General features: G+C 32.6%; 5 protein-coding genes and 1 long non-coding RNA gene across 9 annotated transcripts; 3 read left to right on the top strand and 3 right to left on the bottom strand.

Annotated features, from left to right (window-relative positions):
• Positions 1-300: 300 nt before the first annotated feature.
• Positions 301-5,028, bottom strand: LOC132910974 (serine/threonine-protein kinase PAK mbt). The gene is made up of 7 exons (XM_060967202.1): positions 4,829-5,028; positions 4,080-4,452; positions 3,538-3,937; positions 3,053-3,466; positions 2,412-2,944; positions 2,138-2,291; positions 301-2,036 (listed from the first exon to the last, which is right to left on the bottom strand). Exons 2-7 carry the CDS (start codon positions 4,442-4,444, stop codon positions 1,875-1,877), a joined length of 2,028 nt encoding a protein of 675 aa, XP_060823185.1. The 5' UTR covers positions 4,445-4,452; positions 4,829-5,028; the 3' UTR covers positions 301-1,874.
• A 65-nt stretch (positions 5,029-5,093) lies between these two features.
• Positions 5,094-10,736, top strand: LOC132910976 (gastrula zinc finger protein XlCGF57.1-like). Of its 2 annotated transcripts, none has more exons than XM_060967208.1 (4): positions 5,094-5,227; positions 8,660-8,737; positions 8,816-8,959; positions 9,036-10,736. In XM_060967208.1, exons 2-4 carry the CDS (start codon positions 8,675-8,677, stop codon positions 10,557-10,559), a joined length of 1,731 nt encoding a protein of 576 aa, XP_060823191.1. In that variant the 5' UTR covers positions 5,094-5,227; positions 8,660-8,674; the 3' UTR covers positions 10,560-10,736. The 2 variants fall into 2 exon arrangements, with proteins under 2 accessions (XP_060823191.1, XP_060823190.1); XM_060967207.1 differs by lacking the exon at positions 5,094-5,227 and adding an exon at positions 8,045-8,372.
• Positions 10,737-11,069: 333 nt separating this feature from the next.
• On the top strand, positions 11,070-16,481 carry LOC132910972 (Fanconi anemia group M protein). Of its 2 annotated transcripts, XM_060967198.1 has the most exons (13): positions 11,070-11,562; positions 11,658-11,825; positions 11,925-12,097; positions 12,219-12,308; positions 12,414-12,638; positions 12,707-12,860; positions 12,935-13,056; positions 13,127-13,246; positions 13,317-13,482; positions 13,576-13,730; positions 13,804-14,053; positions 14,138-16,089; positions 16,170-16,481. In XM_060967198.1, exons 1-13 carry the CDS (start codon positions 11,394-11,396, stop codon positions 16,419-16,421), a joined length of 3,996 nt encoding a protein of 1,331 aa, XP_060823181.1. In that variant the 5' UTR covers positions 11,070-11,393; the 3' UTR covers positions 16,422-16,481. The 2 variants fall into 2 exon arrangements, with proteins under 2 accessions (XP_060823181.1, XP_060823182.1); XM_060967199.1 differs by lacking the exons at positions 11,070-11,562; positions 11,658-11,825 and having other exon boundaries at positions 12,002-12,097; positions 12,257-12,308.
• Positions 12,875-14,359, bottom strand: LOC132910979 (uncharacterized). The gene is made up of 2 exons (XR_009658885.1): positions 14,285-14,359; positions 12,875-13,045 (listed from the first exon to the last, which is right to left on the bottom strand). It is a non-coding gene; the product is annotated as an uncharacterized LOC132910979 (long non-coding RNA).
• A 1,034-nt stretch (positions 16,482-17,515) lies between the features above and the next one.
• On the top strand, positions 17,516-22,325 carry LOC132910973 (uncharacterized). Its single transcript, XM_060967200.1, has 15 exons — positions 17,516-17,794; positions 18,044-18,246; positions 18,323-18,505; positions 18,607-18,820; positions 18,893-19,110; positions 19,165-19,356; positions 19,448-19,598; positions 19,671-19,874; positions 20,362-20,429; positions 20,505-20,690; positions 20,768-21,196; positions 21,287-21,481; positions 21,575-21,713; positions 21,792-21,915; positions 22,019-22,325. Exons 1-15 carry the CDS (start codon positions 17,761-17,763, stop codon positions 22,023-22,025), a joined length of 2,547 nt encoding a protein of 848 aa, XP_060823183.1. The 5' UTR covers positions 17,516-17,760; the 3' UTR covers positions 22,026-22,325.
• Positions 22,326-23,834: 1,509 nt separating this feature from the next.
• On the bottom strand, positions 23,835-27,365 carry LOC132910977 (inosine-5'-monophosphate dehydrogenase 1b-like). Of its 2 annotated transcripts, XM_060967210.1 has the most exons (3): positions 27,130-27,365; positions 26,669-27,049; positions 23,835-26,171 (listed from the first exon to the last, which is right to left on the bottom strand). In XM_060967210.1, the coding sequence occupies exons 2-3, from the start codon at positions 26,999-27,001 to the stop codon at positions 24,924-24,926; spliced, it is 1,581 nt and encodes a 526-aa protein (XP_060823193.1). In that variant the 5' UTR covers positions 27,002-27,049; positions 27,130-27,365; the 3' UTR covers positions 23,835-24,923. The 2 variants fall into 2 exon arrangements, with proteins under 2 accessions (XP_060823193.1, XP_060823192.1); XM_060967209.1 differs by having other exon boundaries at positions 26,669-27,364.
• Positions 27,366-27,773: the final 408 nt, after the last annotated feature.

The following is a 27,773-nucleotide window of genomic DNA, read 5'->3' on the forward strand; positions in this document are numbered from 1 at the left end:
TCACATAATACATAGTATATATCCTTGAAAGAATCGATGTTGCACGAGAATTTGTGAATTGTTTCGAATTTCCATATATTTTCTATTATAATCGAAATATTTGTTGAATTGAAAGAAATATTGAAACGTAATGTATACATTTTTTAATTACGCCAACATGTATTCCTTAATGGATATCGAATTAAGGTATCGAAGGTAATGGGATCAACGATTTAGCAATCGATTCATTTTTTGCCATTGTACTAATGTAAATTCTTATAGAAGATATTGTGTTATTCATGGAATAAAAAATGCATAATGGACTTTTTATTACGTCTGAAGTATATTTTTGTAAATCTATTGATTAAATTTATTTTTTATTTTGTCATATATTTTTGATTTCATTCTATTAAATTGTTTAATATCAATTATGAATAGTCAATATGTTATCGTATACATACATACAGATTCTGTAGTCGCAGGCGTGCACCTCCATGTGTACAGGTAGAAAGAAAAATAAAGAGAGGCAGATGCAAATATCATTTGTGAAGTATCTTGTAAGGATTACGACAAACGCATAACGATTGTTTCGCATAATTTTTGTTTCTTAAATTTCTATAAATGGCGAGTAGCTAGGTAGTAATTCATTTCACTTTACGGTCACTGTTCTTGCTTAAATGTTTCATCTATGTAATGAAATTCGATAATATCTACATTTTGCAAAAATTCTATTGCGATGCGTATCTTAAATTATCGTTATCATAAATCATCTATCCGATCGATGGCCTTTGTCCGTATTGTATTTTGATCTTTTATTCGATCAAAGTAAATGGCATTGGGTATCATTGCGGTTTATCTTAAAATATATTAATTAATATAATGGAACACCTATTGTTCGAAACTTCTCTAGTTAATTCCACATGAAATATCTACATGTTGAAAAGTACGTTAATAATTACAGATGTCTATTTACTAACGGCATATTTTTCTTAGCGCACTTTTGATCCTAAGATATATTTTTTGTTATATGTTGTGTTATATGTATATTAAGAATACTGAAGAAAGCGCACTGGATCTAATATTCGAGTAATTTGAATCACTTTATGGCGATTTTATCACGTTATTTTATCAGCCTCAAAAGATTAGGCGATTGTTTGTCGAGCTGCAACAACTTTTATTCCAGTCGCGTATATTTAAAGCGTTATACCAACGCATATCAAATAAATTAGAATAAAAAAATCGATGTTTTGCTTTTTTAAACTACACGGCATATAGATCGTCGATTTAAGCGATGTATTAATCGACGCTAACTATTCCTTTCTCAGAATACTTCAATTTGTCTTATTGACACCCTTGAATTAAATATGACTACATACTAGTTATCTTAAGTACATGCATGACAGCAATAATTTAGCAAAAATATTTTTATTCTGCTGATTAGTAATATCTCTCATCGTCATTTAAATCAACGAAGGGATTGAGATTTGTATCTATTATTTTGCGAATGATTTCATAGGTAACAAATAGCGAAATCGATATCGAAATGAAAGTTCTAAATAGAAGAGCACAAAAATAGTGCTGCTTAAGGCACTTGAATGTGTACAATACTTCGTTAAATAATTCGGTATAAAAAAGTATCTTTTACAACGTTAATGCCTGTCATAGGCAACGTAGATAAATGATATAACGTTTCTAGATTAAGGCCACAATGGAATGTAAGTTTCTTTTTTCAACAATCAAAGGCCACTTAAATGTTCCTATATTCTATATATTCTAAAATGTACCATCTAACAACAAACTAAAAAAACAATCGTAAACACGATTACGTTTGTAATCTATGTCCGTGTTAATAAATCAATTACCACACCCGTCTTTTTACACCAACTTCTCAGCACTTAGCAGTTCGTATGCCTGGAACCCCTCATCAATGGAATTAAAATACTTGGACTCTGTGCTTGCCTAAGAAATGGATGTTGTAACAATTCAGTAGCCGTGGCTCTTTGCGCCGGATCACGAACAAGCATTCTTTCCAAAAACCCTTGAAGACGCGGACTGACCTTTTGAATAACAACGGTGACAATCGTATCAATAAATAATCCATATAAACCATATCATTATGTCTGCATAAATAATATATTGTGGAATATTTTGAACTCACTTTATGAGAATTTTTCAACTTTGGAGGAGGCATATCTCTTATACGTCTCATAGCTTGTAAAGGAGGTTCGTTAAAAAACGGTGGCTCTCCGTCAACCATTTCGATGATCATTATACCTAATGACCAAATGTCTACTTCAGGACCGTATGGCAACCTGAAACAGTGAATGCATATATGAATACATATACATATATATACATGTACACGATATATCATATTAATGAATTGAAAATAGAACACTTATACGAAATCGAACAGAAAAGTTATAATTCACCTAGAAATAACTTCTGGGCTCATCCAATATGGCGTTCCAACGAGAGACTTTCGCCTGGGCAATTCTTGAGACACTTGAGCACAAAATCCAAAGTCGGATAATTTAACTCTACCATCGGCTGTTAGTAATATCGAATCAGACTTGATGTCCCTATGAATAACACCTTGAGAATGTAAATATGCAAGTGGTTTCAAACATTGAGAACACACTGTGGCAATCTGACTTTCGTCCATCCGAGAATGCGTGACAATATCCGTAAGCGCTCCACCTTCAAGGTATTCCATCACGACCCATAATTCGTCATCTACCAAGAAACTGTCATACATTTCGACAATATTCGGATGGTGGTAGTCTCGCATGATAACCACTTCGTTAAAAAGTAGTTCACGCCGCTGCTGTTTTCTTAAATCCATTTTCTTCACTGCCACTTGCCGATTTGTATTTTTTTCAGTTGCTATACATACTGTTCCAGTGCTTCCTTCTCCGATTTTAAGAAAATTTTCTAAATTTTCTCTTGGATCGCCACGACTTACCTACAGCATTACGTAGTATAACAGTAACGATTAAAACGAAATAAAAAGTATCGTCAAGTATCGTATTTTTTTCATATTGATTATTGATGCTAATCTTTAGTTTCTTACCACCATCTGTAAAGCCGCTCGAAATTGTTCATGAGTGAGTCTTTGTTCTGCTGTTTGTTTGTTCGTCGTACTCGAACTTGAACCGACTGCTAGATTTCCCGAAGATAAAGCACTCTTCATATTTTGATTTTGATCAGGTGTCGAACTGTTTCCGGAGGACGGTAGATTGGACTTTGACAAATTATGCATCGATTGAGACGTTTCAATAGGTTTTTTTATATGAGATTGCAAAATGGATGGATTTTCTGGCGTACTGTAGGCTTGTGAATATTTATTAACATTATGCGTACTCAATTGGCTCAACGGTCGCTGTGAAGCGATGGATCCAACAGGTGAAATTTTAGGTTGCAGCTTATGCAAAAGAGTATTTTGAGTTACTTGTTGATCCCTCGAGGATGTTTCGATATGTGAAGCCTGTATAAATAATGATATATATTTTTAAACATTGATAAAATGTAATAACACTTATGCATAGCACTGCTTACCTGAACGTTTCCGTTGTATTGTCCAGACGTACTTGTAGTCATCTGAGTATTTAGCCTATGAAATTCAGAATCTACGAGTTGGGGAGTACTAGGACTTTGTATAGGACACTGTGGGGTTGTAATGGGACTCAAGTTTTGGAAATTTAAAGATAAATTCTGGGCATTAGAACCAACATGCGTTAAATTGGGAGATGATTGCATATTTGGATTGAGATTCTGAAGATTTGGGATCATATTTTGCGCATTAGGATGCAACGTGCTTGCAACATTGGGTGAATTTTGTCTCATTTTATCAAGGTAATTATGTTGCTTTCCAAAATTAGTATATCCTTGTACTTGATTGGTACTAGAGGGTATTTCTTGACCTTCTGGCACAGATGGTGGCAAATTACTATTATGCCTGTAACATAAAAGTGTAATAAGATACTTAATAATTATAATAACACCTACAATAACACGTTTGTTATATACAGTAACACCTATAATAACGTCTTTCTTATTTATAATAACACCCTAATTTCACACACATAGAAAAAGGTTACCTGTAATCCCTTCTGAGTCTTGGTGGGCTTGAAGAACGAAGAGAGTTAGATCTAGCAACTGTGCTAGTTTTGGGCAATCCATTTTCAGTATTTTTCTCACCGGTGGAAGTCCTTCCCTTTGGATCATTATGCCCTCGAACAATAGTTTTCAGATCTAAAATTTCCGTGGGTGTAATTTCACTTGGATCTACCAAGGGTAATGGTCTGTTTGTAGATTTCAAAATCTGATTGTTTCCAACAATAGAAGCCCACTGCAATGGAAGTCCAATGAACTTTCCTTCGCGTTTATCAAATCCAGTATGTACACGATGTTCAAAATTTGTTGGAGTAGATATTTGTGGTTTCTTCTTCTTTTTGGCAAACATTGCCCTTCCTACAATAATTATATTAATATTAAAATACTTCAGATACAATTAAAATCAAAGAGTATAATGCTTTAAACATCTGTATATGTTAACATATTTGCAAAACACGTAGTCTAACGAGTATTTAATCATATATATCAAACGACAAGAGGATCCTGGAGAGTAACAGATTTGAATCTGTCAATTGTATTTGTTGCAAGAGCATCATCTTCTCAAAGAATAATTTTGATGTATTATAGGATATATGTGATAATCGAAAATGATTGAAAGATTAATTGTTACGTTCTAAGAGGAAATAAAGATGTAAATCGTAAAAAATTATGCGGTAGAAAATTTAGAGAAAATAATAAAGAGGAAGAGAAGCCAAATGACAGCAACGCCTACCAGTACGTGATGCGACCGCCTTCAAATAGTTTCTTTGACCTGTTGGTTAGATTTCACAGGAATTATTGTTTTCCGTTAGCGTCACACAGTTTTGAAAAAATGCCAAACTTAAAATAGTGCCGAAACATAAAAAACTTGGGTAATTAAAATAAGTAAATACGACATTTAGCCTTTCGACAGGTCGTTCACACACCGGCGCTCCGCGCGGAGAGCTTACGAATCTTTCTTGGCATTTGGCTCGTGACAATTTACTCAAATGTGCGTGAGGTAGCACCTGCAATGAGATTACCACAAAGAACGTAACGCATAGAAAACTGTGTCGGGAGAAAGCAATTGCTGATCATGATTCGAAAAGAAAGGATACATCGATTCACAATCATTCTAACTCTGCCTGTTAGCGTACGTATTGTATATTATGCGAACTAGGAACACATTTTTTCGAGATACAAATTGAATGAAAACTTTTGAAATTGTGCGAAATGTTCATAAAGAAACATAAATAAAACGGATACGAGTATTTAAATTTTGAAATAAATTTTATCGAAAAATATCTGAACTTTAATACCTGTATATATATATATATATATATAGATCGGAATGATAAAAATACTCGATTCAATATCTCCACCGTTGTGTGTCTTCCTTCGGAACCTACTTTCGCTTAAACGTACATACGTGTAACAGTTCTTACATATATTAATTACGAGTTTTGAGTTTAACAAATAGCATTTGGGAAAGATATTATACGTATAAATCAAATATGTGCAGTTTGCTGTACTCGCAATCTGTATTTTGGAAAGATTGTTAAATTGTATAAAGAACGATTGTACAGTAGGAAGATATCATTCATAATATCGTGACGTGAAACGTTTGGTTTTTCTTCGAAAGAAAGCGTTTACAGGATCTAGTTGATCGATCGTCCGAACCTATCAGAGCTATTAAAAATGTACGAGAGAAAGGAGAAACGAGAAACTATTTCCCCCGTCTATTTAAAAGTTAAGTTGACAAAAAAATGTTTCATCGTTGTTGTTTCCAGTTACTTTCACAAGTGAAAAAGTAACCTGTATGTTAACAAGCAACGACGTTAGAAACAAATTTCGTTTCTCACGACCGAGAACAAAATAAAGTATTAAACATTTTACTATCTTTTTCATGTTGTAAGGTTATTATCGTGAGTACTTAACATTGTCATTTGATATTTTTATTGCTGTTCACGCGTAAGAAAAGAAAGAAACGATAACAATAGCATTTAAAAAAGTTTGAATGCGATGAATATGTCAAGGTCAAAGATGGAACGTTCAGCAAATGTATTTTATAATTAGTTGATATTTTTCAAATAATTTTTGTTTATTGTTAATCTTAATCGGATTTTCGTTGCTCTCTTAAAATAAGAGTGGCAAGAACGGTCAATATATTCAGTTATATATTAGTATATATCTTGATACGGCTGCTGATGATTCTACCGAGATTCAGTATTATTATTCGATACGTAATGAACGGGACAGATGCAAGAAAGCTCCTCCCATTGCCAACTTTTACCCTTATAATGTCTCCAAAACTTTATATTTTGAAATAATGTACGCTGTTCGATGTATCAATTTGTTGATAGCCTCATTTTGTTATGTCGGGGTCGATAACTTTTTTGGAGTATTAATCCTTCATATTTGCTGCCAATTAGAAAATCTTTGCTTTCACCTTGCAAATATGAAGGATTCGAGATATGATTATGAGACTTCTAATCACGTTTTAGGAGCTACTGTAGAAGATTGCATACGACTCATCAGATACATATTATTTTCTCTTATTTTTCTTTCCAATTTTATTTTTTGTTTTTATTAAATATACACAACTATAATTATAGAGCGATTAACGTGATCGAAGATATATCGACGCTGTTATTTTTCGTATTGTTGATTAATTTCGACATATGTATCTATGGGTTATTATTAATCACAGCAAGTGAATTGATTTATAGAATTATGAAAGGTAATTGCGAAACAAATCGCAAAGTTAATGATAGTGATATTTAAATTCTGATATTTCTTAAATATATATAGATATCCGCTGGGAAAGAGCGATTTACCGTACTTCAAGTGGTCTACTTATTCTGTAATTCTGTAAATGCATTTCTTCAAACGTCTCTTTATTTCTTGGCAGAACAAATGTTAGTAAGTCAAATAGGTGGAGATGCTTAATACTGTTTTTTCACGATTCGTTGCATCATTTATTGGTGTTCATTCAAAGTCTCTTTACGACACATGTATGCATATAGTCCGAAGGAGTGCACAATACCGCGTACGAATGCGAGTGTGTAAGTCTGAAATCCACGAAAGCGAAAAGCTTGATTATAATCATGGCAAGATCAAAGAGACCGCTCCATTTAACCACGAGAAAATTATTTCCTCTAACGATGTTAACGTTTTATAATGTATGAAGCCTACTTTTCTTACCTTTTCTTTTCCTTCTTCTGCCTTTGTCTTTTATCTAGCATCGTTTACCAGATATTAAAAGTATCGCTCAGCTATATATCCTTCCTACTGATAATGTTACATTAAGACATTACAATTTATGAACATTCACTAGCCAATCTAATAGAGTTCTCCCTAGTTTACATCACCAAACGAGGCCCTTTCTATGAAATAGATCATAAATTTTTGGAGAAAAGATAAACATAGATAGAACATTGTGTGCATCCAATAATAAGTATCATTTATAATAGAAGTAAATACATAAATTAACGTTAGAAATTTTTAATTCATTATTTTTGTCTATATATACATATACTTCTCTTCGTTATATGAGCAGTGAAGATACAATATACGTCAATTTAATCTAATATTATAATCTAATTATTATAATCTAATTATTATAATGAGGTAGAATGTATCGAAATAAATAAATTTTTCCGACTATTCGAATAAGATAAAAAAATACATTTAGAAAATAATAATATTTCTATGAAATATTATCAATTATGTTTAACTAGGGTTATCAGAAGAACGGAGAGGAGAAAAAAGATATTAAAATAGATAATTAAAAACGAATAATTTCATATAAGATATTTGCAATAAATAATTCGAAATAAAAATAACTTGATCCGTTCTCTTTTTTTGTTTTAATAGATATACGTCATAAATAAATATATACACATATAATATGTATTGAAAAAGATGTGTTCTGTAATATATCGTTATCGAGCGTGATCATTCAAGTTGCAGTTCCGTGTAAAACTTGTTAGATAGTGGTATGGTCAAGCAACGAATTTACGTATGTACTTACATACATACAATTGTGCAGTAGATGTATGGTATTTATGTAACGTGTGCTTGTCATGTGTGGTAGAACGCGCAGTATAGTTTCGTGATATAGAAGTAAATCGATCGATTCAACAGATATAATTTTTTGCAAGAAAATAAAAGGATATCTGTATAATCGTAAAGAGTACAAGAAATTGAATACGCTAAAACGGAAAACAAGCAGAATAGCAATTAACAGATTTTGATTTGCTCGTTCTGCTTTGTGGGTGAAATGTGTAATTTCCGTAGTAAGTATAGATATAAAAAAATCATCGTGTGCACTTAGTTTGGTTGTAACAAATAACGGAACGGAATTATCGTATGAAATAGAATCTTATGAATAAAATGATTGCATGCGTAAAAATCTTTGAATCGACTAAATTGTTCGCCGTATATATACATTTAAGGTTACACGACTCTGTACGCTATTATTGACTACATTTTTAAAACATTATATGTGCTTCTTATGCTATAATCAGGTTGTTTATATGCAAAACATGATAAGACCAGATAAATAAATAAATTTCTCTTTCAGACTAAATCATAGCAAATGGAAGATTTTAAAGTGAAAGATGAACCGATGGATGCGTTAAACATAGACAGTCAGGTTATGGTAAACGTTTTCTATGAAACAGCAGCACCATACAATACAATGCTTCCACAAGGACTCTAACTTAAACCTTACTTTAAGGACGAAAACATTGTAAGCGTTGTACTTAAAGAGGAACCAGGCGATAGATTTGATCCAGACTACATGGAGGACATCTGCTCTGGGACATTCGAGAAGGTATTTTTACCTATCGAAAATAACGAAGTTGACTTCTCTAATGAAATGGTAAATTTCGTTCAAAATTGTCAGCGGTTGAGTTTTGTTTGTAGAAGAGTCAATCGATCCAACAAAACGATTCTAGGTAAAACTCGAATTGGATGGGGAATCCAGTAGTCATCAAAATTGGACGGCACAAATTGCAAGCACGAATTTGTGTGACAAAGAAGATGGTGCTGTACAAAGGAGCTTAACCAATCCAAACTTTGCTCAAGTGCATGATGCAGAAAAACATCCTGGGTTCTGTCAAAATGGACAGCAACCGAAATTTTATAAAATACAATGTTCAATTTGCAAAAAATGGTTTTTGAATAATGATTCTATGGTTACTCACTTGAGAATGCACTGTAGTGGAAATCAATGTGAAGTTTGCCAACAAAATTTTCAGGATAATTCTAGTTTACATGCTCATATGTTGACTCATGTTGGAATGAGCCCACTGGAATGCAATGTCTGTCAAAAGCGATTTGCTTACAAATGGTGTTTGCGTAGTCACATGCAAATGCATGTGCTAGAAAAACCATATGACAATGATGCGTTACAACAAGTGTTTATGAAAAGACCAGATTCTGAGCATGATCAATCATTGAACATAGAGGAAAGAGTATTTGAATGTGATGTTTGTCACGCGACATTTAAAGAGAAATCTAGTCTAAATCGTCATGTGCTTACTCATACAGAGGAACGTCCATACAAATGCGATGTATGTTTTGCAACATTTAGGGAAAAAGCAAAGTTGAATATGCACATGACATTACACAGTGGAAACAAACAGTTCAAGTGTACAATGTGTCATAGATCGTTCACACAGAAAACAGCATTGAACAACCATATGTTAGCGCACAGTGGTGAAAAACCACACGCATGTAATATTTGTGAAAAAACGTACAAACGAAAGTCAGAATTAATAAGGCATACAATGGTTCATACTGGAGAAAGACCATACGAGTGTAAAGAATGCCTAATGACCTTTCGCGAAAAGGCAAAATTAAATTCTCATATGCTTGTCCACACAGGTGAAAAACCACATACATGTCAGATATGTCATAAGGCTTGTGCTCGAAAATCAGATCTTAATAGCCATATGCTATTACATACCGGGGGTCAATATGATTGTGCAGTCTGCGATAAAATATTTACACGTAAATCGGATTTAAATCGACATACTTTGATACATACGGGCGAAAAGCCATTTGCATGCGAGCTATGTAATATGGCCTTTAGAGAAAAAACTAGATTAAATTCTCATATGCTTATGCATACTGGCGATAAACGGCACGTCTGTCATATTTGTGAAAAATCCTTCAAAGAGAAATCTTCGTTGCGGAAACATATGTTAATTCACACTGGTGATAGACCACACGAATGCTATATATGTCATAAAACATTTATTCAGAAAACAACGTTAAATAGTCATATATTAGTACACGCAGCAGAACGACCATTTGAATGTAGTGCATGTCAGAAAATATTTAAGGATAAAGCAATGTTGAAAAAACATTTATCCGTGCACACAAACGAAAAAACCCATGAATGCCTGATTTGTTTAAAAAAGTTCACCCATAAAGCTGCATTAAATAGTCATTTATCAACAAATCATACATCGTAATCAACGGGATCTAGTCTATTATATTTCGGCTTTTAGTTTCTTTCTATTAAGCACTGTTCGTATATAGCCGCGTAAAGATGATTACGTCTATCTACATCTGTTTTATATGCTGACCGACCCAAATGACCATATACTTTTCTGTATATCTTTACGTACAATAAATTAATTTCTAAATAATTTTTGACAATCCCATCTTTTTACCTCCCAATACCTCTATATGACAAATGAAATGTGTTCCATTTGTAAAAACATATGTATATTAGATTTTTGAACGTTTATTACCACAATTATATTAAGTTATAAATTATACTAACGATATAAAGTTTTTTACGACTACAATAATTAACATATTGATAATTGTGGTAATAGCAATATAAAAATGATTTTAATACTTTCAAATTAATTCCAGGAATTTCATATACGCGTACAAATCGAAAAAGATCCTACCAGAGGAAATCTTTGATCCTACGATCCGATTTTGTGCCACGTAAAAAAATTCCCTAGTATGATGTAGCGTTTTTACTAGATTAGTAAAAGGAACAAAATTTAAGTTTCAATAAGTTTTATCGTACATAATAGATATATAATGTTTACATTTTGATCATTGTGTCAATTTATTGTTTACTATACAAATTACTACAAAAATTACAATTTTCATTTCACAGGTTAACTAATTATCATTAATTATATACGAAAACAGTTATTTACAAATACGAGTCGTTTCGAAATCTACTCAAAAAGTTATTCTTTATTAAAATATATGTAAATATACCAAAATGATAAAATATATAAATTCTCTGTAACTGGGAATTGATTGAAAGAAGAACTTTGCAAATGGAATTATCACAAAATTCTCGCATTTCGTCTGATGAAGGAACAAAAGGATTTGATTTATCTGCTGGTAAAACATGGATATATCCTGAGAATTATCCTATCAGAGATTATCAGTTCAATATAGTTCAAGCATGTTTATACAAGAATACATTGGTTTGTTTACCCACTGGTAAATTATTCTTTTAAAATATTGCATACAAAAAAGCATGTACATATATTCTATTTCTCTCTTATATATATATATTTTTTTTTTATTCTTATTAGGATTGGGGAAAACATTTATTGCTGCGGTTGTAATGTATAACTTTTGGAGATGGTATCCATGTGGGAAGGTTGTATTTTTAGCACCCACCAAACCATTAGTTGCTCAACAAATTTTTGCATGTCATAATACAATGGGAATTCCTAGTATAGAAACTATCGAGCTTACCGGTATATTAATGATATATTAATAATCCGTTAAATGTTTTAAATATTATATAAATTATATATTTATATTTACTTTACTATCAAAATATTATATTTTTACAGGAGCAGTCAACCACAAGCAGCGTGAAATAGCGTGGTCAAAAAAAAGAGTAATATTTGCTACTCCTCAAGTTTTCCATAATGATTTAGACAAAAATGTTGTACCTAGTGATTTAGTAAAATGTGTAGTTATAGATGAAGCTCATAAGGCATTAGGAAAACATTCTTACTGTGAGGTATCTATTCCATACAAGAAAGTTATCATTCGTAAATAAATAAATAAAGGAACACCAAAAAGTTTTAATTATAATACTTATTAATAATTTGAATAATGTGCAGTATGTTTTATATTCATAGTGCATTCGATTATTAAATGGGAAGAATCAAACTTTCAGGGTATTAGCCCTTTCTGCTACACCAGGAAATAAAATTGATAACGTTCATGAGGTACATTTTGTTATATAAAGATTACTAAAATGTATATAGACATTACTAAAATACTTTTTATAGTTGTACTATAGTTTATACAAATAACTAAATTATCTTTTATAGGTGCTACAGAATTTATTAATTGCTCATATAGAATTAAGAGATGAAACCTCTTTGGATATTATACCTTATATTAATAAAAGAAAAGTTGATATAATTTTAGTACCACTTAACAAAAAATTAGCTGAATACAAAGAGAGGTATATCTTTATCATGGATCGTCATGTTAAAATTTTACTTCAACATAATATCCTTCATGGACATACAGCAAATATTTCGAAAGGAAGGGTAAATTATACTACTAGATATTAGATGGTAATAATAATAATGTAAGACGATTTGTTTCATTGTTTTAGATATTTCATTTATTAAAGGAATATCAAAAGAAAACACATAAATCAGGAAGTTATGGGCAAATTATAAAGACATTAAATATATTAATGACAATGTACCATGCTTATGAACTTATGATTAGAGATGGACTTCGAGCATTTCATAAATTTTATCAAAGTATGGAATTCTCATTTTATTTTCAGTTTATTCATAAAATTCACATTTAACTACTTATTTCGTTGTTGTAATAGATCATTCTGATAAGTTTTGGATGAATGATGAACCACAATTGCAGACATTGCTTGAAGATATTACAACATATCTTGGCCCATTCCCGGATATACAGATTTTATGTGAAGAAGCTGGAATGGAAGTTCGTACAATCTTATATAAAATGCAGCAGATTTGATATTTTTTATGTGTAACTCAAAAATTAATTTCAGATACCACAAAATCTTATATTTGGACATACTAAGTTTGACAAGTTAAAAGAATTACTTCTGCATCATTTTAAGAAAAATGAAGAGAAACAAAGCGATACAAGAGCTATAGTTTTTGTCGAGGTTTGTGATTTTCAAGTTCATTGCTGGAGTAGAATTTTATTATTGTTATTTTATTATTTCTCTTGTACAGTATCGGGATATCGTGAGTGAAGTTTATATTCTATTGTTACAATGCCGACCATTAATAAGGCCACAAATGTTTGTTGGCCAAGCTGGACAAAAACAAAAGCAACAGATAAAAGCGTTAGAGAATTTTAGAAATAATCATGTTAATGTTCTTATATCTACAAGTATAGGTATGTAGTGTAATATATACAGTAGTATAAAGGAGTAACACACTGTTAATGAAAATAAAGCTTTGTGAAATATTTTCGCCTGATATTTAATAGGAGAAGAAGGATTGGATGTTGGAGAAGTAGATTTGATAATATGTTTCGATGTATCTCAACATTCACCTACGCGGTTAGTACAAAGAATGGGAAGAACGGGTCGAAAACGCGATGGGCATATAATTATTCTAGTTACAGATGGAAAAGAACATGAGGTAGTAAAAAACATAGCATTCCAAAATATTTAAAGTACTTCATATATTAGATGATAATGTTATTATATTATAGACATTAAAATCCACAATGGCTAGAAGAGATTCTTTGAATTATAAGATATTAAATACAAGTAATATTTTCTCTTCGCTTTATCAAAACAATCCTCGTATGATCCCTGATGCTTTCACACCGGAATGTCTAAGAATGCAGATTTCTGTGCAACCAAAAAGTCCAGTTACAAAATATAAAAAGAACAAAGGAAAATCAGATAAAAAATCAGAAAAAGGATGCCAGAATACCTTAAAAATAATTAGCAATACAGGTAACAATCTTGTAAAATTGTTTTCATTACAGTGTTTCTTTGTAAGTTGTTTTAATAAATACGTTAATTGTATACGTACTTTAGAATCCAATTTTGAATCGCAAAAAGATGGAGCTAACTTTTCAATGATGAAATATTTGAAAATCGAACAAATTAAAGAACACAAAAAGGGTAGTTCCGAAATATTTAATTCCAAAATAACTCAAAATAATAACGGTTGTAAAGCTATACCGTCATCAGATGTGAAAATTCTTTCTTGCGATAACGAGGCTGTTGATTTTCTTACGATATGCGCTTTAAGGATCTCTGAAAAAGAAGAGAAAATAAAGAATGAATGCAAAATCGATAAATGTCACATGTTATCGTATTCTACTAAAAAAGATTTTTTTGAATTCTCTATACCTGATATTAAAATTCTTGATTGTTTAATCACACTAAACGATGTCATTCCACTCAATTGTAATAAAAATAAATTAGATAACGCTAGTGAGAACAACGACGATAACGATTTGTATTATAATGAATCTGTATTGGAAAGTAGAATAACAGAAGTCGTTGACAAATCTCAACGATTATCGTGTTCTAGATTTGAAGATTTGCTCGACGATAGTAGTGATTCAAACGAAAACGATTTATTAGATAACGAAGAAAATAATCCTCAAAATAGCAATATACACTCTATTTGTGATGTTTCAATCGCTTCCGGTCGATGCGTAAAGAACGACATGTTAGAACCAGTCGAAGCAGGAAATAAAAATAACACGTTGCAAGATTTGGAATTTAGTACGTTCGAAGACCTATTGGATGAAACATCCGATGATTCTGAAATTGATAATTTTGAACGAAATTGTACAAAAGATACCGATGTTAATAACGATGTACAAATAAAAAATTCTCCCAATGATATAAAGTTAAATCACAATTTCAAATCAAAAAGCGATATACGTTTGGAAGGGACGATCGAAATAAGCGAAAATTTTTCTTCGACTTCGATTCACCAATGTAAACGTGATTTTGAAAAAAATCGTAACGAAGGAACGGCAGATAAGAGTAGTTACTCGTCGGAAATGCTCGAATTTGAAGATAATCGCATTTTTAGTATAACGCAAGCAATCAAGGAAATACCTCACATAAATTCCAACTCGACCGATTCGAAAACGTTCGAGGAATCCGAAGATGATATATTTCAAGACGAAAGTTTCTTACTGCAAGTCGATGACCAGTCAAATTACGATAAAGAAACGGTTAACCCAATTGAATATAAAGATGAACAGACTTTTGATAAACCGAGAAATCGAAACGGTTCGAACGATCGATCGATCGATACCGAGTTAAAAATGGAAGAATTCGAATGGGACGACGATTTTGAAGTTCCGACTGACGCTGTAGAAAATCATACGAAATTCGACACGTTTGAAGAAAAACGAAAGAGCGAAACATTGGTAAAAGCGGAAATCAACGAAGAAGCATATTTTTCAGATAACGAAGAATGGATTTCGTTTAAAAAGCCAATGGATATCTCAAAGCAGAACGCTTCTCGATGTACGACTATAGCGAAAAAATTATCGAACGTAAGAAAATCTCGGAATTTAAAAAACAGTTGCTCCAGAAATAAGAACGATTCGATGAACGATGAGGTATCTGCGAAAGAGGAAAGAAGCATTTACTTCGTCAGCGAATCGAACGATACAAGAAGATGTAAAAATCAGAAGAACGAAGTAGAATGTTTCCGAAAGCGTAATCGCAAACGAAAGTTAAGAAAACCAAAAAATGAGTTTATATGCGAGGAAGCGGAGGTTTCCGCAAATGACGATACAACGGATGAAAGTTCTGAAACCGATGATGATCTAGAAGATTTTGTTAGGTATACACAGAATATACATGATACATCTGACATGCATGCTCATTACTTACAAACCATTAGGAGCCCGATAAAAAGGCAGGGTGATTTCCTTTTCAAGCAGCAACGTACGCTTAATTCTAGTATAGATGTATATTCACAGGCTGAAACTCAAACACCAGAAACTTATATTAATGTAAGTAAAATAAATAGTCTTGCGAATATAAAAATAACGTATAAACGCATAAATTTAAAAGTGGTGATGCTGTTTTTCAGGATTCCTTTTGTATAGCAGAAGATAAAAGTGACGGCGAAGATATTACTCGAGACAGCGAACTGTCTGAACTAGAGAAGGCTGAACTAAAGCTTGAAAAACGAAAACGTAGACGGTCTCGTGATAAGCAATCGAACCGGCAAACGAAAAGAAGTAAACGGAGAAATATAATTAATTATTTTAGTAGCAGCAGTGAAGACGAGGCTGAGATATTGCGCAAACAGATACAAGATGAATCACTGTTATTAACGTAATTGAGAGGTGTCCTTAACGTGATCGAGTGTACATAATGATAAACCGATAATTCTTTTTCATTTTTGTATATATATACTATTTGTAGCATAAAAATTATCGAGTCTTCCATTTATTGGGGATAAAGAATAAATAATATAATTCGGACTTCGTACTTGAATCGTCATCACAACCTTTTTCAGAATAGCAAAATGCACACAAACACACGTAATGCGTTATACGATCACAGGTATACGAGGAAACGCCATTTCAAAAGTGAAATTTCTATTTATCTCTGATCAGTCTTTAATTATACTTGGAATTTGAAAACATATAACTTTCCCTAATGGTAATTTACCTGGACGACCTTCCCTCCTGTTTGAGTCTTGAAGGTATATGAAGCTAGGACTACGGATATTTTGCTTAGTCATCTGAATCGAAAGGAAAGATTTTATTCGTTCTAAAGGTATCTACTAAATCCTCATTCTATATGTACGAAGCGGAACTATGGTTTTACCGTATTTTGTAGTTTACCGATGCGTAAATGAACGAATTTCTACTTAAATGTCGTTTGGCAGGTAAAAGACCAAGTAGTAGAATTAGCTACAAAGACCATAAACGCAGTTGCCTTTTTGATTTGATTCGAAACCTCTTGATAAATATACAGCCATACAAAATGAGAGATGCGGAGGTAGCAAACGAGAAAAATTGCAGGAGGCGATCAAAGATTCAAGCACCGAAAAATGCTTTCTTATGGGGACATTATCAAACGTTGAAAATTTATTTCGTTCGAATTATTAATTGAAAAGAACGTGAAATTGTTTATTAATTGATAAATACTAATACGATGGAACTATTTTAATTGTGTTGGAGTTGATTTTTATATAAACGTAAATCAATGCAAACGACGCTACATGGTATCCACGCTTATTTTCAAATCAGAAGTAATTTGATGTGAATTGTAAATTATGTTTGTCTGGATCGCTCTAGTTATTCGATTTACAAAAACAAAAACGATAAATCGAATATTTAAGTACCGAGAAATACTCTAATCTCTATCCAGAAAAAGCCTGTTCGTTTTTGATCGTGTGGTCAGCGAGTTGTTCGAACGAACGCGTGAACAAAGGACAGACAGACGGACGGACGAACGAACGAATGAATAGATAAGCCGACCAACCGGTTTCTTTTTAGTTTTCTAAATACCCGTTGGATGCTGGTTGATTGAGATCAGCGCATCGCGAATCGTTGTATTAATAGAATACAGTGTATCGCGCGGAATTGTTCGTGTAGTATTCCAAAGTATTGTCTGCACTCGTCGTTGTTCTTATTCCTTATCCAACAGTAAATTGAAGTCGAACAATCATGAAACGTGTCGTTGGAATAACTGGAATAATGGGTAAGAATAATTGGTTTTTCTCGTGGAGTATGAAAACATAATCGAGAAGTGAATTTAAACGATTTTCCAAATGTACACATAAATTTTTCCGGACAATGCAGCAGATTAACGATGACGTTTACTTTAGCTTAACATTTTCACGACCGGTTTTATTAATTCAAACTTGACGTTTCTTTTTTTTTATTCGATCGCTCGGTCCATAATCACAATCGTCGTTTACGATCATACGGCGATATTATTTACTTTCAGGATATCTGCTGATTTCGTATATCGTTGTCGTGACCCTCGTTATAAAACAATGTAAGTCAGAGATAACGAAATCTCCGTCTTATTTGGATACGAACAGAACTACAAGCACCGGCCCTGTGATCGTTAACCGCGACGAAGACGATGAGATCTTTGTACCTTATCAAGGAGAACGTTTTAGCATATTCGATTGGGCATTGTTTAGAGTAATAAGCATCAACTTTTAATTACACGTCAATTGTATACTTTTATTTTGACAACATTCAATTCGCATTATCGTAGGCTATGAGCAAGAAATATTCTGGGAATATGTTACTCTCGCCGATATCCTTAAAAGTCGCATTGATATTATTGTACGAAGGAGCTCTGGATGAAACTGCACACGAACTCGCTACCGCGATGCAATTACCCGCCAACGAAAATGTTATACGAAAGAGATTCTCCACTATTTTACAATCGCTACAGGTAAATTTCCGGAAGTCTGAATTTCGTGAAAATCAACGTTAAAAACAAATACGACGACACGCAGATTTTCTTTAAAAAATAATACTTGTCGCATCTCTCAGACCAATTCTTCAGCGTACGTTTTGAACATTGGAACGAGAATTTACATCGATTCAAACATTTTGATCCGGCAAAAATACGAAGCCACCGTGAAAGCCTATTACGACACCGACGTGATTTCCGCGAATTTATCTGACGCGCAGCCACTCGTGCAAGCGATTAACGACTGGGTCAGCAATGTTACCGATGCTAACATAGATCGAATGATAGAAGATGGTAAAAATTAAACAACGATAGTAAGCAGCAATAAAACCAAGTACTTTCGACAAACGAGTTTTTCTTTTTCAGAGGACAACATTAAGAATTCTTTGATGCTGATCATGAACACGCTTTTCTTCAAAGGATCGTGGCGTCGTAAATATTTTTCTCCGGAAAATACACGAACGGGAAAATTTTATACGATCGATAACCGAACTATAGACGTACCTTTTATGCATACGTTTGGTCGATTTTATTACACCAACTCGCCTGAATTAGACGCCAAAATTCTACGAATTCCATACGACGTACGTTCTTCCTCTTTCTTTTTCGTTTTTTCTTCTTATCTTACCTTATTTTAGGGGCGCAAGTTTGCCTTGTACTTGGTATTACCACGGAATAGAACATTAGATGGAATAGAACACCTTGTCAACGAAGTTACTCCTTTCGTGTTGACACGATGCGTATGGCAGATGGAAAATCTGCCTATCGATGTTTCTATTCCTAAGTTTAAATACCAGTTTTCCAGTCACATGGAACCCGTTCTCCGTGAGGTAGCTTTTCTCCTTTCACTTTTTCCACCTTTTCCCTTCCACTCGTTTACATTTATTTCATCTCAATACTCGTACATTTTTGTTTCATTAGGTTGGTATTCGCAATATTTTTGACGATACCGCGACATTAACGGGCATAGCTCAAACCAGACGAATTTCGAGTAATCTCAAAGTTTCTGATATTTTACAAAAAACTGGAATCGAAGTGAACGAAAATGGCACTATGGCTTATGTGGCTACTGGTAAATTTTCCTCTTTTGCTCTCTCGTATACGTATACGTGTAAAATATTACTTTCTCCGCTTTGTTTCCTAGAAATTAATATTGGAAATAAAATCGGGGAGGATATCTTCCATGCCGATCATCCATTCTTATTCTTCATCGAAGATGAGTCCACAGGAACGGTTATGTATATCGGCAGGATGATGAATCCTCTTGAGACAACCGGTAGTACCGCTAGTTGGGAACAATACTTATCTCAATCACCGCCCAGGCTTAACGCAGAGATATCAAATACAGGTTAATCTCTTCTTTCCGGCCTTCGTGACAATGGGTTTTAAAACAACAATTTTACTTTACAACTAAATACCAATTTCAGATAACGTAATGTAAAGATACAAGCATGATTTATAACTATTCTATGCATTCGTTTCTTTCTATACTAATCGTCGCACAAATAAGTACTTAAACGTCTTTGTATACCGATAGCTAATAAAATACAACATCTTCCTTTTTCTTTACATTTACTATACCGCTTTGTACTATTGTACTATACTATGTATATTTGTCTATGTAACATAGCGACTGCTGCACTCGTATTGTACGAAGGTTCTTTTCCTAGGTATACTTAAAAATTACGCTTAATCTCTTCCTGTTTCGTGACATCATTATACGGTTCCTTGATAACTTGTATCAGTGGTAACGGATAATGGTCTCCTGTCTTCCTATTTCCACAATGAACGAGATAACACACCACATACGATTATTAATATAAAACTATTTTTAGACTCGATTCCCCAAGCAGGCTTGAATACCGAAGATCGAAATAATCTTTTCAATATATACTTTCCACAGGTAAGGTGAACACGACGTCACACGGGTCGAATAATCGAAAGAAATTAAATCCGATATAATCTTTTCCCACTGTAGGCTCTAAGCAAGAAATATAAAGATGGAAATCTAGTATCGTCGCCTGCAAGTGTTAAAATGATCCTGACAATGTTAATGGAAGGTGCGAATGGTAATACGAAATCGGAAATTATTTCGGTACTAAGATTACCGAAAGGCAAGTCGCGCAGAGGAGAACTCGCACAACGTATTCTCTCGTCTTTAAACGTACGATATCGAAGTTCATAAACATATATGTATATAGAACTGCTACGACTAAAGGCACGAAATCTTTTTAATTTCAGAGAAATGAAAACGGGACGGAAATTGCTTTGACCACACGATTGTGGATACACGAAAATTTATGCGTATCAAATAGTTACAAAAATATTCTACGATCACGTTACCAAGGAGATATAGAGAGTGTAAATTTTATGGAATCGCAAAGTACCGCGCGCCATATCAATGAATGGGTTCGTCGTGTAACGCACAATACGATCTCTTCGGCTTTGTTATTAAATGACCTTCCACCTGATACGCGTCTCATTTTGACTTCAGTCATCTATTTTAAAGGACTCTGGTTAAAATCGTTCGATAAGGCGAACACGAAATTACAATGCTTCTATATTCCTAATGGAGAATGTCGAAACACGTACTTCATGAAACATGGATCTATTTATCGATATGGTTATATACCCTCCATTGAAGCATATGTTTTAGAAATTCCATACTCGGTAAGGCAAAAATCTCGAACGCGATCAACGAAATAAATAAATGTAACATTCTTTATTATAATGATGCAAATGCATTGATAAATTCGCCAGGATGGTAAAACATCGATGTTGACATTGATGCCAAGGTCTAGAGAATATGATCCATACCTTCGGATATTATCCGATGATTTAATTACTGTTCCACTTTCTGCGATCTTAGCAAATTTGAAGAAACAAGATATTACCATTCATCTTCCGAAGTTCAATATTGAGAATAATCTTAATTTAGTGCCCACGCTACGACACGTATGTATTATCGTACACGAATTTACTTTTACTGAGAAGCCAAGTATACTTACTAGTAAGTAAAGGTTAGTGTTAAAATTATTCTCGTTTCAGTTGGGTATCGAGAATATATTTCAACCTAATACGAATTTGTCCAAAATGACTTCTGACAGTTCGATACATGTGACTAGTATCTTGCAAAATGTTAAGTTGGAAGTAGATGAAGAAGGAACGCTAGCTGCAGCCGATACAGGTTTTTGAACATTTTTTTTTTTAATTTGATTCATCTATAAAATAGTTACAAAAATATAGTAGTAGGATACTGTTACAGAAATCGGATATAAGCTTCTGTCATCATGGGGTAACGACGTTAAAATGGACAGACCATTTCTTTTTATGATTATTGATTCCGTTTTAAACATGACTTTATTCTCCGGTCGCTTTATCGAACCATTGTAAGTAGTACCGACTGTTTACGTTTAAATTAATTTGTGTTATATTATGCGATTAAAAGTTATATGAAAATATTAATAATATATATGATTTTTATTTTGACAGTAAATAAATAACATAAACACAAATGATATTTAAATATTATATTTAAAAACATAATACGCGACCATCACGCATGTTGGAAACTTTTAAGTTAAAGAAAAGAGGAAAAAAGGGAAATTGTGGAATGAACGTAGCATGAAAACAAGGAAATTTATTATTTTATTTCGCGTTAAATGTCAAAAATTAACTAAGAGAATAACGTACTAAAATCGACAAAAATGTTTAAGGAAGTTTTTTTCCATACTAATACACGTAGACGAATACAGATAGTAAGTAACTGTAAGGATAAATAAAAAATATTGTAAACTTACTTTACTGACGTTTTGCTACAGCCTACAACTGAGAGTGTGACGAAAATTGAAACACACCAGCCTTATTTTATTGACGATCAGTGATGATTTGTTTCGTAAGGAGTGGGGTAATCGGTATTCCCCTCTCCCCTGTCTCTCATCGACGCGCAAAGTTTTGAGTACAGGTGTTTCGTTTTCGTTACGCTCACATTTCTTAACATGCAAACTTACACTACCGTGGTATAGGAAATTTCGTTTCTGTAAGCAATATAAATTCATATCATATTTTATTCGAATTGTTCTTTATTTATACAATAGCATACCTATATGATGCACACAAATATACACATCTAACATAACATAGTTAACACTTTTCATTACTTTTCTTCATATTGGTGTTTAATATGTTTCCACAGTTTCTGAAACAAGAATTATAGATCATGTTGTCTGACTCTTATTTTCTTTTCTTTTTTATTTTTTTTTATTTTAAGTCTAATATATCTGTTATGCAATGCTTTTTATAGAATTACTAAAATTACATTCAACTTATGTAAATGAAATATTAATTTATATTACTTTACATAGCTTCATTCGTGTACAATTTACAATAGCATATGATATATTATCGAATGCTTTATCAAAAATATAAAATTAAATGAGATTGGGCATGAGATTCATTATACAATGAGAAATAACTAGAGCGAACTAGTACTATTTTAATCAATTTGTCATGCAAAAAATCAATATATTTTTAAAATATACAATATTTCTTACTTGTATTTGTACATATTATTATATTTATACATACCCCCTCATTCACACTGTCGAATATTTTATCCCCAATCATATCAAATCCTCGTTCGAAGAGAAAGCTGGCTACTAGAATGCTCAATGTGAATGTAGAAGATCTTTTAAAAAAGTTATATAAAATAGCCATTATCTTGACTTCGATAGCTATTTATCGAACAAAATTATTAATTTTACAAGCTCCTCTTATTATCGACCGCAAGATAGCAGCGCTCTTTATATACTTATTCTTATTACTCTAATACAACAGACGAAATGACGTAAATGATCGTTAGGTTATGTCACAAACCATATATAATACAGATCTATCATTCAATGAAAATTTTTATCGTATATTTCATATAGATGAGCACTTTGTGTCACTTGCAATGTAAATCAGTATTGAGCGTAAAATAAAATTACAACTACAGAAAAAAAATTTTACAAGTTACAACATTAATAGTGATATGAAATTATATAGTACGGAGCGGGCCATCGATATACGATTGTAAATGGGATAGAAAGTGAAGAGTTCTATAAAGGTATTCGATTCGGCAACGCGCCAGTCCGACATTTGCCGAACTACGTATTCAAATTATCAAGTACATATGTTGGGATACTTCAAATTTTCAATTAATAATTGAATTATAGTACTAAATTTAAATTCCTCTATCTTTTGATCCGATTAGATAGATCCGATAGAAATATTTATATGGATTATATGATAATTACTTACACGAGACATATTTAACATTAGTTAGGGCTTTATTTCAAATATACAATTTTATTATAACAACCTGTGTAAAATTTGCGGCTAGTAATAATAAAATAGTTTATATTGTATGTCTTTAATTCGTATATTTTGAATTATAAAATTGTCTTACAATTAACTTAAGTACTTGAATTTAGGTCTTTACTTCCAAGAGATAGCTTATATTAAATCAGAGTCATAAAAATATATTTTGATAAATTATATTAAAATACCTGATAAAGTATAACACTATAATGTATTCTTTCCTATCTATCTATAATGGATTCTTTTCTATCACGTTTCGATAGAAATAAATAATCAGCTAATAAACAATTAAGCCGATTAAATTACTTTCAAATAGCGTCTTCATAGTTTGGCATTTAGATCTTGAATCTTTTTCTTGCTGCATTGTAGATTTTTAAGGATATTATGTACCTTTCAAATACTTTTTAAATTTTGTTCATTAAAATATTAATGTGATTTCGTAAGAATTCCAAACAGTGTACATTTTAGTGATTTAAATCAGGTGCACAGAATGTAGTAAACAAAGAATGCAGCAAGAAAAGAATATTACAACAATGTATAGTTATAACTTGTTTAATAATTCAGTCATATCTGTAATGTAAATTAAACAGATTAATCTACTTAAAGGATGGCACGTATGTATATATACATAGTAATAAATTGAGTTATCACAGAAATGTGAGAAAATTTATCATGTAAATTACTACATTTATAGGATTTAAAAAAAATTAATTATCAGTAACTTTCTCCTTCCCTTGTATCATTCAAGTTTTCTTACATATGTATATCTATTAGATACATATTTGCATCTCATAAGTACATTATAAAAAAAGGTTCTTAAATTATTTTCATTGTATATAAAATGATAGTGAAATAAATTTCACTTGTCTATCATTAAAAAACAATTTGTTTCATATATCTTTGCATAGTTATATGTTTAAGTATAAGCAAATATACGAGTTCATATAATTCAGGACATAATTTGTTAAAATTGACAAGTTATATCCAATTAAATGCAGGTACTCCTCTTTTTGTAAAATGCTCATTTAATATTTATCTATTTATAAAGTCTCTTTTCATATGAGAAAAGGCTATGAACATTTCCTTCTTGTTGAGCAGAATGTGTTCTTCTTTCAAATTTTAATTCTCCACTATACATCATAGATCTTAAGGTAGATACAGACTTTGCTCCGATATCTTGGCATCCATGTTTAATGCCATATATTAAATAGGATAAAAAATTAAAAACAGTTCCTCTGTCAATTATTGAGCCACTAACACCTTGAGCTATTTTCAACTTGTCCATCTCATTATGAAAGTACCTATCCATTGCTGAACCATGTGCATCTTTTCTATTCATAGCTTCTAAGGAGCCCATGCCTCTATATTTCTTTAGACGTACACCATCACGAAAAAAATATTCACCTGGTGCCTCTAAGGTACCAGCTAATAAAGATCCCATCATAACTGTGCTAGCACCCAAACTTAAGCTTTTAGTAATGTGCCCGATAGATTGAATACCACCATCAGCTATAATAGGTACACCAAATTTCCTTGCATATTCTGCAACTTTATATATAGCAGTTGCTTGAGGTCTTCCCACAGCCATAACTTCTTGAGTAATACAAATAGATCCACAACCCATCCCAACTCTTAAAGCATCAGCCCCAGCTTCTATAAGATTTTTAGCTTGCAAAGTTGTTACAACATTCCCTGCAATTACCTGCAAATTTGGGTATTCTGATTTAATGTACTTAATCATGTCAATTTGATATATAGAATTTCCTTGAGAAGAATCCACAACAATAACATCAACACCAGCTATAGTAAGATGTTGCAGTCTTTCTTTATCAGCATTGCGTGTACCAATAGCAGCACCAACCAACAATTGTTTGTTCTCATCTTTACTAGCATTTGGATAGCTACGATTCTTTTTCAAGTCAGTTCTTGCCATTAAAGATACTAATTCCCCTTCCTCATTGACAATTGGGAGTTTCCCTTTTCTAGACTTCTCAAGAATTACATTTGCCTCTTGTAATGTTACACCAGCAGTTGCAGTGATCAGATCCTCCAATTTTGTCATTATTGATTCCAATTTTATGCATTGTTGATCTGTTGTTTTCTTCAAAAAATCAATATCCCTAGATGTTACGATGCCCAATAGTTTACCTCCAACTTTTCCTGTATTTGTAATAGGAACACCAGAAAAACCATGTTCAGCTTTCACATTTAAGACATCTTTGACTGTGTGATTAGGTGATAGAACTACTGGATCCCTAATGAAACCATGTTTATATTTCTTGACCTAAAATCATAAAAATTGAAAAAAAAAAAAAGGTTTAGTTACATTGATGTAAAACTGGAATAGCTGAACTTCAATTCAAGGGTCATAAAATTATTGTTCTTTTTATTTAAAACATTCAACTTTACAAACGCATAACTTTCGAACAGTTAGATTCTTAAAATTAAAACTTACATTTTTGGATTTTACGCATCGAAAACTATTCAATGACAAAAAAAGGTGTCAATAATTTTATGTCTCTTAAATCGAAGTTAGATCGGAAATCATTTACCGTCGATTTATATGTTGTCACTAAACACTAATAACGTTATTATCCGAATCGAAAATCGAAAATCGAATCGAATTCGAAAAAGATCATAGATACAGACAGACGAGATGAAACATGCATTCCATTTATATGAACGGCAAATGTGTCTGTGAGGGAAGTCGTGAATTCCGATAAAAATTTCGCGATTGTACTAGACAAACGAAAATGTTTAAATTAAAAAGTATATATATACCTTATGTACTTCGTTGGCTTGATATTCAGGCGTACAATTATGATGTATTATGCCAATTCCTCCACATAGGGCCATGGCAATAGCCATGTCGGATTCTGTAACTGTGTCCATGGGAGATGATACTAGCGGTGCTTTAATCATAATCTTCTTTGTCAATGGCGATAGTAAATCAACCTCGCTGGCAGTAAAATCGATATAACCGGGTAAAATAATAAAATCATTATAGGTGATACCATCGCCGGTAGCGAATAATTGTGCTGCTGAAAGTCCATCATCTGGTAAGAGTACATCTGCCGGTTTTCTGTCACAGTTATCAATCATAGAGTCTGCCATTGTTTTTTTTTCTTAATCGACGATTATTTGTGTGAATTCGTGTCCTTTCTTGTCGTAGAAGATTATTTGTACTTCATTAATATTACAACTACCATATGACGAGATGATGTATCACGTTTTTGTAGCACTGATGTTAAAAATCGCGCGTCTTTTCCACTCCCGCGTGTGTTGAACCGGAGATCTCCAGGCAAAATGACCGGAGTCAACGTGCGCACAGTGCATTTATAGCTTGTAGCAGCTGTAGCTTACAGCGTTACAGTTAACGGCCAGCGTTGTTGTTGTTACCGGTTGGAGGGAATAAAGGGAAAGGTCGGAAGGTAGTGGGGGAAAATAGTACAGTTAGTAACTAGTGACTTGTTACTCGTATTGTAGATAAATAAAAGGATCCCCATGGTACGTTAGAAACGAGGACATAAGGAAAGACCTCGGAATACCAACGGTCAAGGAGGAGATTACCAGATTCGCAACAAGATACAGAACAAGAATAGAAACACACCCGAACTAGCTGGCAGCTGAAACGTGCAACACAACAAATATCGCAAGAAGACTAAAAAGTAAACACCCAATAGACCTCATAAAAAATATAACATAGAAAAAAAAACGAAGCTGGCACCCCGCTGGGGGTAGCCGCCCACATGCTATATTATTTTTTATTTATATTTTTTTTTCTTCACCAACAAGATATAACACTTTACCAAATGTCCGCAAGGACAAATTGTAAAATAACCAAAATAAAAAAAAAATAATAATAATAATAAAAGGATAATAACGG

The sequence above is a fragment of the Bombus pascuorum genome, chromosome 9, assembly GCF_905332965.1.
Source record: "Bombus pascuorum chromosome 9, iyBomPasc1.1, whole genome shotgun sequence".
Classification (NCBI taxonomy): domain Eukaryota; kingdom Metazoa; phylum Arthropoda; class Insecta; order Hymenoptera; family Apidae; genus Bombus; species Bombus pascuorum.

What these genes read in the sequence shown, in the direction of transcription:
- LOC132910972 (XM_060967198.1), top strand. Translation starts at nt 11,394, where the DNA reads ATGGAATTATCACAAAATTCTCGCATTTCGTCTGATGAAGGAACAAAA. An exon ending in GAAAACATTCTTACTGTGAG is followed by an intron (nt 12,098 to 12,218) that starts GTATCTATTCCA and finishes TTATATTCATAG; the next exon opens with TGCATTCGATTATTAAATGG. An exon ending in ATTTCATAAATTTTATCAAA is followed by an intron (nt 12,861 to 12,934) that starts GTATGGAATTCT and finishes TTGTTGTAATAG; the next exon opens with ATCATTCTGATAAGTTTTGG.
- LOC132910976 (XM_060967208.1), top strand. Translation starts at nt 8,675, where the DNA reads ATGGAAGATTTTAAAGTGAAAGATGAACCGATGGATGCGTTAAACATA. An exon ending in ACATAGACAGTCAGGTTATG is followed by an intron (nt 8,738 to 8,815) that starts GTAAACGTTTTC and finishes CCTTACTTTAAG; the next exon opens with GACGAAAACATTGTAAGCGT. An exon ending in TTGACTTCTCTAATGAAATG is followed by an intron (nt 8,960 to 9,035) that starts GTAAATTTCGTT and finishes AAACGATTCTAG; the next exon opens with GTAAAACTCGAATTGGATGG.
- LOC132910974 (XM_060967202.1), bottom strand. Translation starts at nt 4,444, where the DNA reads ATGTTTGCCAAAAAGAAGAAGAAACCACAAATATCTACTCCAACAAAT. An exon ending in GAGCGGCTTTACAGATGGTG is followed by an intron (nt 2,945 to 3,052) that starts GTAAGAAACTAA and finishes GTAATGCTGTAG; the next exon opens with GTAAGTCGTGGCGATCCAAG. An exon ending in AGCCCAGAAGTTATTTCTAG is followed by an intron (nt 2,292 to 2,411) that starts GTGAATTATAAC and finishes TCACTGTTTCAG; the next exon opens with GTTGCCATACGGTCCTGAAG.
- LOC132910977 (XM_060967210.1), bottom strand. Translation starts at nt 27,001, where the DNA reads ATGGCAGACTCTATGATTGATAACTGTGACAGAAAACCGGCAGATGTA. An exon ending in AAGCCAACGAAGTACATAAG is followed by an intron (nt 26,172 to 26,668) that starts GTATATATATAC and finishes TTATGATTTTAG; the next exon opens with GTCAAGAAATATAAACATGG.
- LOC132910973 (XM_060967200.1), top strand. Translation starts at nt 17,761, where the DNA reads ATGAAACGTGTCGTTGGAATAACTGGAATAATGG. An exon ending in TGGAATAACTGGAATAATGG is followed by an intron (nt 17,795 to 18,043) that starts GTAAGAATAATT and finishes ATTTACTTTCAG; the next exon opens with GATATCTGCTGATTTCGTAT. An exon ending in AGATCGAATGATAGAAGATG is followed by an intron (nt 18,821 to 18,892) that starts GTAAAAATTAAA and finishes TTTCTTTTTCAG; the next exon opens with AGGACAACATTAAGAATTCT.